This window comes from Nomascus leucogenys, chromosome 11, assembly GCF_006542625.1.
Source record: "Nomascus leucogenys isolate Asia chromosome 11, Asia_NLE_v1, whole genome shotgun sequence".
In the NCBI taxonomy this organism is placed as follows: Eukaryota; Metazoa; Chordata; class Mammalia; order Primates; family Hylobatidae; genus Nomascus; species Nomascus leucogenys.
This window is the reverse complement of record NC_044391.1, coordinates 91,414,338-91,427,723: the sequence shown is the minus strand read 5'-3', so window position 1 is coordinate 91,427,723 and position 13,386 is coordinate 91,414,338. Positions and strand designations below refer to the sequence as shown.

The following is a 13,386-nucleotide window of genomic DNA, read 5'->3' as shown; positions in this document are numbered from 1 at the left end:
CTCTAGCCTGGGTGACTGAGACCCTGTTGCTAAAATAAATAAAACAGTGGAGAATATTTTAATTCCTAATTTTTAATAATATCTACATTAATAAATATAACATTAAAAATGTTTTGAGAGACAGGGTCTCACTTTGTTGCCCAGGCTGGAGTGCAGTGGCATGATCATAGTTCACTGCAGCCACAACCTCCTGGGCTCAAGCAATCTTCCCACCTCAGCCTCCTGGGACTATAGGCACTTTGCCGGCATGCCTGGCTAATTTCTTATTTTTCTGTTTGTAGAGATGGGGTCTCACTATATTGCCCAGGCCAAACTCAAACTCCTAGGGTCAAGTGATCCTCCCACCTCAGTCTCCCAAAGTGCTGTATGAGCCACTATGTCCAGCTAAATATAACATTATTAAATGTAAATACTACAGCATCAGTTCTACCAGAATGCTGCTTTAAGTACAGCAAAATTCCAAACTCTAAAATTTTCATTTTTTCTTGAACAAATTTTGATGCATCTTTGTTCTTATACAAATTTCTGACATACTACATATGAAAAATGATCCACTCTCAATGGGTATTATACATTTTATTTAAAGACTTCAAAGTAAAAAAAAAAAAGTACAGAAATACAGATTACATTATGATGACCACAGTAGTATTCTACATGACAAAAATAAAAACAGGGTTTAAGTAAATGTACCGGCACTGAATAAGCATTTACTTAACATCCAATCCAGGCTGCATATGCACAAAATGATCTGACCACATGCTTATGCAAAATAGTTTTTCTTAGAACGCCAAAATTCCAACCATTTTGACTGTCCGCTGCCTACTCCCCTGTTGAGTATTTTGAGTGAACTTCTACAGAATATAAAAACAATTGGCATGGCACTTAAAGACTGCAAAAACCAGAACACAATTAAAAACATTTACAATGCATTTCTGTATAAAATATACACTGTAAATCTTATTAGTTAAAGAAAGATTTAAAAACAAAAGACCACCCTGAATAATGGTTAAAACCTCATCATAGAAAAATGCTCATCATTTTGTACATTATTGATAGAAACTACTGAGAGGTTTTTTTGGGGGGCTGGTGGGAAGGTAGATACCTAACTTAAAGATTCATTCAAAATTTGCTTTAAATTGTGGGTAATAACTCACTGCTTACCCCTTCTCAAAATGTTTTATCATGAATACTCTAATATTTAACCACAAGACAAACATAAAGAATAACCTGAAGAAGGTGTTTCTCAAAGTGAGGTCGAAGGCCCCAAAAGAAGTCTAAGGTGGGCCCACTAGTGTGCATTTTAAGCCAACTTCCTAGGTGATTATTTCACATTCCCAAATCTGAGAACTAATGCCCTATGGGAAACAGCACCACTTAAAAGCAAGGCCATAAACATATTTCTGACATGAGATACAGAATTCTAAGTTTATGATTTGAAGTGAATACTGCTTTTTGTTTTAAAACAAGTTTCAGGTGTTAAGAGAAACATATTAAATAAACATGTGGATGTATATAAACATTTTCCTTTGAGGTTTTCATTGCTTTCAGACTTATGCTATTTGAAGGAAAGAGAGTACACAGCTAGAAACTTTGGAAAAATGACATTTCCAATGAAATGTAGCATCCACCCCTCCAAAAAAAAAGGTAATTTATTAAATGCCTACAAGTTTTAAAACAGTTGAAATTTAAACTAGATAACTTTCCTAAAATTAAGTTTTACTAAGATTAAAAAATTTTAAGTAATTTAGATAATCATGGTTACTTTTTAAGTCTCTTTTCATTAAAAAAATATTTAAAATAAACAACAGAAGGATGCTATATTTGGCACCCCTTTAAATAATAAACTGCTAAACACTAATATTAATAAAAAATAATCCGAGGAACTCTGCCTCTGAAATGTATTCTACTATGTGTTACATGTGTTATCCAGTTAATAAAAACTCACTGAAAGAGCTGATACTGTGATGTGTGTGAGTGTATGTGTGTGTCCTGAACATTTATTCATGCCTACTTTATTTTTCTGATTTCACTAAAGACTCTACAGGGTCCAATCATATAGATAACGTGGTTTAGGGGAAGAAATGAGCATAATTAAGATACCCTACTTAAAAAATAAATAATTTTCCTGTATGCTAAATTATAAGGAAAAAATATTATACATTCTGCCTCCACTGAATACATGGAATGCTTTTACAAGTTTGGTAACAATAATGAGTGCCTCATTTGAATCAAGTCACAAAAAGCAACTGTGGGGATTCACTCTCCAATAGGAAATAAAAATATTACCACTGTACTTTTCTGTGTCTATTTTAAATTTGTTTTTTTCCTTTCTATATACTGAGTAATTTTCCACTCAACTGCATCCTTGGTCTTTTGCAGTATATATATTAACACTGCAGTTAAAGTTTCCAATAAAGGGATAGGCTCAGGAGCTACCCCGTTAACATACTTAAGAAAAATCACTTGTGCCAGTTTTGCAAAAATAGTTAATGATTTGGAATCTGATTCATAATAAAAAGTGGCTGTTTTTTAACTCAAGAAGAATTTTCCAATTTGGTTTTTGTTTTGTTTTGTTTTGAGACCGAGTCTCACTCACTGTTGCCCAGGCTGGAGTAATCTTGGGTCACTGCCAACTCCATCTCCTGGGTTCAAGCGATTCTTCTGCTTCAGCCTCCCGAGTAGCTGGGATTACAGGTATGTGCCACCATGCCCAGCTAATTTTTGTATTTTTAGTAGAGACAGGATTTCACCATGTTGGCCAGGCCGATCTCGACCTCCTGACCTCAAGTGATCTGCCTGCCTCAACCTCCCAAAGTACTGGGATTTTAGGCGTTGAGTCACTGCACCCAGCTGAATTTCCCAATTCTAAGCAAGCAGCATCTTCTATTACCAATTTAATAACTGCTGCCTTAAAAAATAGATAATTTATTTATCCAAGGCAATAAAATTTATACCTGAATTTTTAAACATAAAGAACTCCAAAACTAATAGGTAATATAAAAAGTTGTTGCATTTTATATTAATCTTTTATTTCAAAATTAAACCCTGAAATGATTTAACACAGAATGACAAAAATTATGGGAGGTTTATGATGTAATCCCACTATGTGCCTTAATGCAACAGATACTTTTTCAATGCAGTGGTTTTTGCTTTTTTTTAAAACAAAAAAGATAACTTCATTACTCATCTGTAGGCCTTTTAAAAATTGAAAAACCAGTTCAACTAAATTTTGGCATGATTGTCTGGAAGCTAGTAGTATTAATTTCTTTTTCATAGTAAAACAGATGTAATAATTGATTCATATAGTCTATGAGAGAAGATATTGGGTGTTTTTTTGTAGGTGGCAAATATAAAATGGTTAATTGTATCCAGGCTGGCAGCAAGTTTATCCATGCATTAAATGGCAACATGAGTAGAATACATGGTTGAAAAATGAGGATCAGACACATTCTTCTGCAGACATCAAAAGAGGATTGATATACTCAAAACCTTCAAATTCAGACTGATCAATCTTCCTCACAATGTCACTGTTGAAAGAAAAATAAATTTATTTTCATCATAATCAAGATTTCTTCAACCTTTAAATGGTAAAATAAGATTAAAAAACAAATAATTAGGCTAATTGTACTGAAAGAAAATCTATAAATTTTTAGATTAATCCCCCAAATTTTCTAGACGAATCAAGAATGGAGTACTGAAAATTAAAAAAGCCCCGATAATCCCACAAGCAAGTTTAGAGCCAAAAAGGAGTTCAAAACTGAGGACTGCGAATAAAAAAGACACCAGTTGTCACGATTCCAGTTAATCTTAACTTTTGACCAGAACAACATTCTTAGTTACAGGTGAACATCCAGGTTTGAATTAGCATTCAATTTAGTAGTCACCTCAACAGCCAGATATTAGATGGTGTAGCCCAGAGGAAGTTAGCCAAAAGGAAAAGGCAATAGGAACAAGTACACTGAGAGACCTGGAATGAGGAGAGAACACCACAGGGAGATCATGGGTCACAGAGAGGGGAGAGGTTGGCATTTTGTTACACCGGGCTTCTACTTTAATATACAGTGAGTAGTGCTATCAAATATTTAATACATAAACGTATACGCCATACTAAGAAGCACAAAGTTACAGAGTATAGTCCCTTCCTTCAAGGAGGGGAGGTAACTCCTACTGGAAGAGAAAGCAGTACTTGTTAAATTTTATACACAGTAAGCTAAGTCCTGTTCTAACCATGGTTCTAAAGAAAGGCATGACTTCTAGTTGGAGAAATCAAGGAAGACAGTATTCATTCTGCAAACACTTAATGAATGGAATGATGAAAGACTGTGGTAGGTCTGGGGAAATGCAAGTAATTAGGGTGGAGCACAGGAATAGAAGTGTGTTAGATGATGCTGAAGAAAAATAATGGCTAAATCAAATAGGCCAGTGATGTTTACACTAAGGAGTTTCACCTTGATCCATCAAAGATCTGGTTGCATCTGAGGTGGCTCTGAAAGATGGGAAGATTTCAATAGATAAAAATAAAGGCGGGATATACAGGAATGAGCAGGCAGAGGCAGAAGCAGAGACAATAATACTATTAGGGAATGGTGAGTAGCTGAGACTGATCAGAACACCGTTTGTATTATGGTGAGAGGTATTGTTAGAAAGGCTGAAGCAGATGTGGGGAGGCCTTAAATGCTAGCCAAGAGGATAGATGTTACCTGATAGGCAATGAAGGAGTTACTGAAGGTTTCTGATTAAAGGGGTTCAAGAATTGGAGTGGTACTTCACAAGGCATACAGAATAGGTTGCAAGGTGAAGGAGTAAAGATCAATTAGGAGGCTGATACAATACTCTGGGTATGACTTGAATGAGGCCTGAACTAGGGTGTGTCAATGGAAACAGAAAAGAAGGATCTGATGTAAATGATGAAATAATGAAAACACAAAGACTTGGCAGCTGCAGGTATTATGTAATCTGTTAAGAAAAAGGAGGAGTCCACAATCACTGACATCTGGAATCTGAACGACAGGGACACACTGTGAGCAGAACTAGGTAACTAAAAAAAAGGAACTGATTAAGAACAATAGAAAGAGACCATAAAGTGTCATTACTTTGATTTTAGACTTCATATATTTGAGCTGCTTGGCTGACAAACTGGGGGCCATGTTAAACAGAAATGCAGTTCAGGAGATCTAACGGCAGAGGATAAGTGCTTCAGAAACCATCATGCATTTATTCTTCACAGCAACCTTATGAGGTAGGCAATTTGAGAACAGGCTCACAGAAGTTATGCAATTCCTATCCAAGGTTACCCAGTTGGTAAGAGGTGGCATCGGGATTCAAACTCCTATTTTTTGATTAAATCCAGTGTTCCTTCTAATACACAATGCTGTCAGAAATAATGACTTGGTACACATCTTTCTCCTCTAGTAGACAGTATGCTTTTGGGGAGATCAGACTGTCTTGATTGCCTTTGAATGCCTAGTATTTAGCATAACACCTTTTGCTCAATAACCATTTGCCATTTAACTGAGAGTCATTTAATTAGCTGGTATCTATGCTACAGGGCTGGCTGAAATCTCCAAGGTACAAACTGTATATAGCAAAAAGAAGGTTGTCAGGAACAGAACCATGGAGCATCCTGGTCTCAAGGGGACAGGGAAAACACATGAGAGGAAAGTAGTCACAGAGATGAAACAGAACCAGAATAGGCAGTGCTACCTAAGGCAAAGCCATGAGTATCAAATGCTTTACATTCATCAAGGAAGAGGAAGACTGACCCCAAAATGCTTTACAATTTAGAAATTAAGAAATTGATTAGGACAGGTTCAGTTGTAAGGGGTTGAAGTGTTGACAGTAAAAAAAAAAAAAAAATTTCAAGACAATCAACATTGACTAGTCTGAAGAAGTTTGATTAGAGGTGCTGCGTATTTATTTTTCTTTGACCATGAACATCTATTAACTTTTTTTTTTTGAGGCTTCAAGATGAAAATGAGGAAAAACGTGGTTGTTCAAATGTGGTTGTTCAAAGGGAAAAATCAGAGTATCTGAGCATGCTTACACAGGGGGAAACAAGCTAGAAAAAAACAAATCAAAGAAGGTTCAATAAAAAGATAACTGACAAAATGAAATCTTAAGGAAACAGGTCTAGGAAAATAGGAGGGACACCCCTTGTAAAGGAGAGCCTTCCAAGAGTAGGGAATAAGAAAATGATGAAAAGAGTTAGAAAGCAATTTTGAGATGCAAGGTGGTCTGGGGACAGCTGGAAAGGAGGCAAGGTCACGTCAGAGAGGTTATCAGTCCTTGCATCAAATTAAGACAAAGTTAATCCATTAACAGTGATGGAAAAAGGAGTAGAACTGAAGGCTTCTGAAATGAAGAGACTGGAGCAGGTGCTGGGAGAAATGTGGTAAGAAATAAGATAGAAGTAAAATGACTGCGAAACAATAAGGGCCTCCTTGAGATTAGAGAGAATGAATCTGTAACAACAGGTAAATAATCAAAATATCTCCCAATTATTCCAAACTATATTTTTAAAAGATGCAGTATAAGCACAAAAAATATATCAGATCACTGATGGCTGGATTTAATAACTCAAGGTAATTTCTTAAAAAAAGCAATTTGGCAATACATATCAAGAGCTTTAAAATGTTAATACCCTCTGACCTAATTATCTTTCTAGGAATCTATCTTAAGGCAATACTCAGGAACTCAAAGACAGTCCTTGCCAAATGGGAAACAGTGCAGCGTGGTAGAAAGAGCACAGGCCTTAGTCAGTCAGATTTGGGTTTGAATCCTGACTCTGCCACCTGATAGCTGTGTAACTTTGCTTAACCTCTCTGAGCCTTGGTTTCCTCATCTGTAAAACGAAGATGACAATAACTAGTTTACAAAGTTGTTGTGAAAATAAGATAATGCACTATAAAGCAAAGGAGAAAATGACAGTTACTATTAAAACTTATAATGGTACAGTGGATACAAATACCAGTAACTGAATGGTTATATATAGTATAGGCCGGGCACAGTGGCTCACGCCTGTAATCCCAACACTTTAAGAGGCCAAGGTGGGTGGATCACGTGAGGTCTGGAGTTCAAGATCAGCCTAGCCAACATGGCAAACCCTGTCCTTACTAAAAATACAAAAATTAGCCGGGCATGGCGGCACATGCCTGTAGTACCAGCTACTCAGGGTGTCTGAGGCAGGAGAATCGCTTGAACCTGGGAGGCAGAGGTTGCAGTGAGCCGAGATTGCACCACTGCACTCCAGCCTGGGCGACAGAGCGAGATTCCATCTCAAAAATAAAATAAAATGAAATAAAATAGAAAATAAAATTATAGTATAATCTGATAATGAAACATTGCATAGTCACTAAAAATGGGATTTCCAAAGAACTTAAAAAAAAATTTCAGTGTACAGAATTACTTACTCATCATCTGGAGTGAGCTGGACAGGTTCATTAGTAAACTGAGAATCAAAGTTGTCCAAACCAAACTCCCCAGAAATATTTGGTTTAAAGGGAGGTACCACCTGTTTTTGCTCCATCTGAAAAGACATATTGGATGACAGCTCAAGTCTGTATTCTTAGAAAAACTCCACCTCTACAGTTCTCCTCTGCACTCATTGTTTACCTTATTAAAGTGAGTCCTGAAGCATGGTTCAATGATATTAGCAATGATGAACATAATTTACAAATATGAGCTGGGCATGGCGGCTCACACCTGTAATCCCAACCACTTGGTAGGTTGAGATGGGAGGATCACTTGAGGCCAGGAGTTCAAGACCAGCCCGGACAACATAGCAAGACTCCATCTCCATAAAAAAATAAAAAATTGGCTGGGTGCAGTGGCTCACGCCTGTAATCCCATCACTTTGGGAGGCCAAGGTGCGCAATCACCTGAGGGCAGGGATTCAAGACCAGCCTGACCAACACAGTGAAACCCCGTCTCTACTAAAAATACCAAAATTAGCCAGGTGTGGTGGCGCACGCCTGTAATCCCAGCTACTCTGGAGGCTGAGACAGGAGAAATCACTTGAACCCAGGTGGCGAAGGTTGCAGTGAGCTGAGATTGTCCCACTACACTCCAGCCTGGGAGACAGAGCAAGACACCATCTCAAAAAAAAAAAAAAAGAAAAGAAAAGAAAATTAGCTGGGTACCATGGCTTATGCCTATAGTCCCAGCTACTTGGGAGGTTAACACAGGAGGATCTCTTGAGCCCAGGAGTTCAATCGAGGCTGTCATGATAGCTCATGACAGCAACCTGGGCAACAGAGTGAGACTGTTTCTCTTAAAAAAATAAAAACAAGTATAAACATTGATATGGGCCTCAATAACATTACAACCTGCTTTATTACATTAATATTCAATTTTTTGGCTGGGCATGGTGGCTCACCCCTGGAATCCCAGCACTTTGGGAGGCTGAGGCAGGCAGATCACTTGAGGTCAAGAGTTCAAGACCAGCCTGGCCAACATGATGAAACCCCGTCTCTACTAAAAATACAAAAATTAGCTGGGCGTGGTGGCGTGCGCCTGTAATCCCAGCTACTCAGGAGGCTGAGGCAGAATTGCTTGAACCCAGGAGGCAGAGGTTGCAGTGAGCAGAGATCACACTACTGCACTCCAGCCTGGGCGACAGAATGAGACTCCATCTCAGAAAAAAAAAAAATAAATTAAAAAAAATTGAATTTTTTTTGTTTTAAAAGTTTTCTAAAAAGCAGTTTAGAAAGTGGTTTTAAGTTTTTAGAGCTGTGATATGTTAGCTAAGACAATAAAATCTGGCCCAAGATAGGCCAGGTGCGGTGGCTCACACCTGTAATCCCAGAACTTTGGGAGGCCGAGGTGGGTGTACCACCTGAGGTCAGGAGTTCGAGACCAGCCTGGCCGACACTGTGAAACCCCCTCCCCCGCCCGTCTCTACTAAAAATACAAAAATTAGCCAGGCATGGTGGTGTGTGCCTGTAATTCCAACTACTAGGGAGGCGGAGGCAGAACTGCTTGAACCCGGGAGGCGGAGGTTGCAGTGAGCTGAGATGGTGCCATTGCACTCCAGCCTGGGTGACAGAGCAAGACTCCGTCTAAAAACAAAAAAACAGAACAAACAAAAAAAATTGGCCCAAGATAATAATGAAACCTAATAGAGAAAGTAATCAAAATTTACATACCATATCCCAGTCAACATTTCGGAAGAATGGATGTCCCTGAATATCAGCAAATCCTGTTTGAGGATGACAACCCAATCGTTCCTTAGGGTCCTATGGTGAAAGAAATGTTTCCAGAATTGGGTGAATGTCATGCTTTAAAATAAATCACCTTTGTGATCTATGTTTTGTGTCCTCACATGATACTCTTATTTCTGAAGTTGGAATGGTCTATCTTTTATTTCTAGAAAGTACAACTCCGGAACAAATTGAGTTATCTGAAACTTGTGATAGGTAAGATTTCCTCATGGCACTTTCTCCACCTATCATGTAATTAAAACAGAGAATCATCACCAATTCCTTGCTAAAGAAAAATAGGAAAAAGAGAACAGCAGAATCATTTGAGCAACACCCAGCCATTTCTTTGGCATAACCTAGTGTGACAGTCAAAACATGCAAACCTCCAAACTTCATCAGAAGTTTGTTTTTAGCTTAATTTAAAAGCCCCATGCCCAATTACAGCAACAAACCATCACCTGTGTAAGACAATGATACAACCATTATCTGAATCACTGAACTGAGAAGCAGCCTGCAACTTATAAAAAGTCTTGGCTTATTCATCGCTATGAATGAGAAGATGTTCCCATTTTTCTTTCTGATAAAAGGTATTTTATTTTGCTTATCAACACCTCTTGCCTTCATTTTTCACTATGTGAAAAACTAGGTTTCAAGTTTAACTCTTTCCTCACATAAATTGTTTATTTTTTAAAAGGCTTCAAGTTCTTATTTTATTAAAATCCATTATCTTATCTATTTACCTTAAAAGGTAAATGTACATCAACCTTTCTATCATACCATTTATTTAAAGTAGAATTTATAATTCCCAAGACCACACTCCTAGATCCTAAAACTCCTCTACCCTACCAACAGCAACAAACAATTGAATCATGTTCACATTTTTAAGAGCCAAAGATAGCATTTCATTTATTCTGAATTTTACCTAATTATAGCATTTTTGACATGAGAATTTGTAGGGAGCACTGCGGCCCACGTGCTCAGAAAATGGAAACAGAGTTCAAAGTACAATTATGGCTAGACCCAAAGATTAACTCTTCCCCTATGTGAGAATATGGTATATATTATTTACACACAAAAAAAATTATGTAATATATAGCTGGGGAGTAAATTTTACTGCCAAAATGGAAAGAACAACTGACTTATCTCAGGATCTAATGCTGTCTATTACTCTTTGGGTAAGAGACAAATTCTGGGTCAAACTGAAAAAGTTACATTCTCTACTGTTTTGGAATTTTACATTTCCCAAACCGCTACTGACCAGTTTGATATATATAGAAAGAGACAAATCACAAAATATTCTTATACACAATTTATACCTTGTTAAGAAAACTCTTCAGAACACTTGCAGCTTTTACAGACAGAGAACGTGGTATGCGAATTTGTTTTTCCAAAATAACTAGAAAGATAAAAATTATAGTATTATATTTAACTTTTACATGGCTTTAATCTTTTCTCTTCTTTTTTGAAAGGGTCTTGCTATTGCCCAGGTTGGAGTGCAATACTGCAATCACAGCTCACTGCAGCCTTGACCTCCCGGGCTTAAGCAATCCTTCCCCCTCAGCCTCCCAAGTAGCTGGGACCACAGGCGCCACCATCACACTCGGGTAAATTTTTCTTTTTTTGAGATGGAGTCTTGTTCTGTCGTCCAGGCTGGAGTACAGTGGCACGATCTCAGCTCACTGCAACCTCTGCCTCCCGGGTTCAAACGCTTCTACTACTTCAGCCTCCTGAGTAGCTGGGATTACAGGCGTGTGCCACTACGCCCAGTGAGTTTTGTGCTTTTGGTAGAGATGGGGTTTCACCATGCTGGCCGGGCTGGTCTCGAACTCCTGACCTCATGAAGGTAAGTGATCTGCCCACCTCAGCCTCCCAAAGTGCTGGGATTACAGGCGTGAGCCACTGTGCCCAGCAATGGCTGGCTAATTTTAAATTTTTTTGTAGAGATAAGGGTCTCACCATATTGCTCAGGCTGGTCTTGAACTCCTGGGCTCAAGCAATCCTCCTGCCTTGGACCCCCAAAGTGCTGGGATTACAGGTGTGAACCACTGCATCTGGCAATCTTTAAATTTCTTTTTTCTTTTTTTTTGAGACAGAGTGTCACTGTCTTGCTCAGGCTGGAGTGCAGTGGCACGATCTCAGCTCACTGCAACCTCCACCTCCCAGGCTCAAGTGATTCTCTTGCCTGACCCTCCTGAGTAGTTGGGATTACAGGTGCCCGCCACGACGCCCAGCTAATTTTTTTTATTTTTAGTAGAGACGGGGTTTTGCCATGTTGGCCAGGCTGGTCTCGAACTCCTGACCTCAAGTGATCTGCCCAGCTCGGCTTCCCAAAGTGCTGGGATTACAGATGTGAGCCACTGTGCCTGGGTGCAATCTTTAAATTTTTATTATAAGATATTTAAGGCATTCCAGGAGAAAAAATGAGATATTACATATATAACTGAAGTGCCTCCTGTACTTTCCTAAACCCCTTCTTTTCCCATCTTCTCAGAGAAAGCCTCTAATCTGAATACTATTTATCATTTACATGAATGTCTTATTCTTTGACTACCTAATTGTGCCTCAGTTTCCTCATCTGTAAAACAGGAATAAAAAATACTCCATAGGATTGTTATGAGGTTTAAATGAGTTAACCTTTGTAAAATGCTTGGCATATATAACATGCAATTTTATTGGACATTGCCAAATTATTCTTTAAAGCTGTTGTGTCAGTTTTCATTCCTACCAGCAGGCTAGAAGAGTTCCAGTTGCTCCACATACTCACCAGCACTGGTATTATCCGACTTTAATATTTTAATCAAATGTACCGATATGAAATGGTAACTCATTAACATTTAATGTGCATTCCCTTAATTGCTAGTGAGACTGAATGTCTTTTCACATATTCCATGGCCATTTGGGCTTCCTATTACATGAAATGCCTATGTATATCCTGTGATGGCTTTAATTATTAAATGTAGAATTTTATAGTAGGTTTCATACTTCTTTGGATTCTGTGCTAGGCGTCCCTGTACTTGTCTGCTTGTTTCTGTCAATTCTGTATATTCCCTGATGTGAGGCCTTTTTTCCTCATCTTTTGATCACTCATCATCTTGGTGCTCTATTTCCCCTCATACTGTTCTTGAACTTACGCACTCAGCCTTGGGGTCCCTGTGTAAAGATTATCCTCTCTAGCCACAGGATTCCTTTCTCTAATCTGTTTGTGATGGATAATTCTAAATAACCCGTTATGATTTTGAGTATGAGAAGGTAACTGTGAACAGGAGTGAAGACTATAGAAAAGAAAGAATGTATTAAAAAAACATCAAAACCTAATACACAGAGGCCAGGCGCAGTGGCTCATTCCTGTAATCTCAGCACTTTGGGGAGGCTGAGGTGGGCAGATCACTTGAAGTCAGGAGTTCAAGACCAGCCTGACCAACATGGTGAGACCCTGCCTCTACTAAAAATACAAAAATTAGCCAGGCATAGTGGTGTGTGCCTGTAATCCTAGCTACTCGGGAGGCTGAGGCAGAAGAATTGCTTGAACCACGGAGGTGGAGGTTGCAGTGAGCCGAGATTGCGCCCCTGCACTCCAGCCTGGGCAAAAGAGTAAGACCTTGTCTCAAAAACAAACAAAAACAACAATAAAACCTAATACAGTGAGTCAGGAGTACATTTTCCAGATTATGCTCATTTTTCTTACTCAAAGTAGTAACCTGAATCACTCTCATTTGTACTCTAGGTTTTTCTCAGAGAATCTCTGTAAAATACTCCAAATTACCTTGGAAGAGATAATCTTCTGTGTTCTGGTCAGGGTTATCAGAGCTCCCAACAATATCAAATGGAGACCTTCCTGCCATCATCTCAAACATTAGCACTCCAAGAGCCCACCAGTCAACACTGAAACCTTCAGAAAGAAATTTTAAAGCAACGAATTATACACTTTGCATTCTTGAAAGTTAGTTAACTGGAGATTTTATCACATACAGGAAAAAGAAACAATGAAAAAGTAAACTCTAAATGCATTCCAACTATCATGGTAGGCACTGAAGATTATAGAAATGCTTCATTTATCAACAAGGGTAGGTACCTAAAAGATAATTTTAAAAATAAAATTACGAGAAAAAAAACTTTCTTTTTCCCTGTATGACTACTTTCAGACTCATGCCCAATATCTAATATTGTGTGTTGAGGATATAATTAAATT

At 38.3% G+C, this 13,386-nt stretch overlaps 1 protein-coding gene across 2 annotated transcripts in view; it reads right to left on the bottom strand.

Annotated features, from left to right (window-relative positions):
* Nucleotides 1-557: 557 nt before the first annotated feature.
* PRKCI (protein kinase C iota) overlaps nt 558-13,386 on the bottom strand; it is an 82,260-nt gene continuing 69,431 nt past the window's right edge. For both annotated transcript variants that reach the window (XM_003256442.4, XM_030822822.1), the window contains exons 14-18: nt 12,961-13,086; nt 10,514-10,593; nt 9,144-9,233; nt 7,410-7,525; nt 558-3,527 (exon numbers count right to left, since the gene is read on the bottom strand). In XM_003256442.4, the coding sequence (XP_003256490.1) occupies nt 3,440-3,527; nt 7,410-7,525; nt 9,144-9,233; nt 10,514-10,593; nt 12,961-13,086 (500 nt within the window). In that variant the 3' untranslated portion in view covers nt 558-3,439. The remainder of the gene's footprint in view (nt 3,528-7,409; nt 7,526-9,143; nt 9,234-10,513; nt 10,594-12,960; nt 13,087-13,386) is intronic.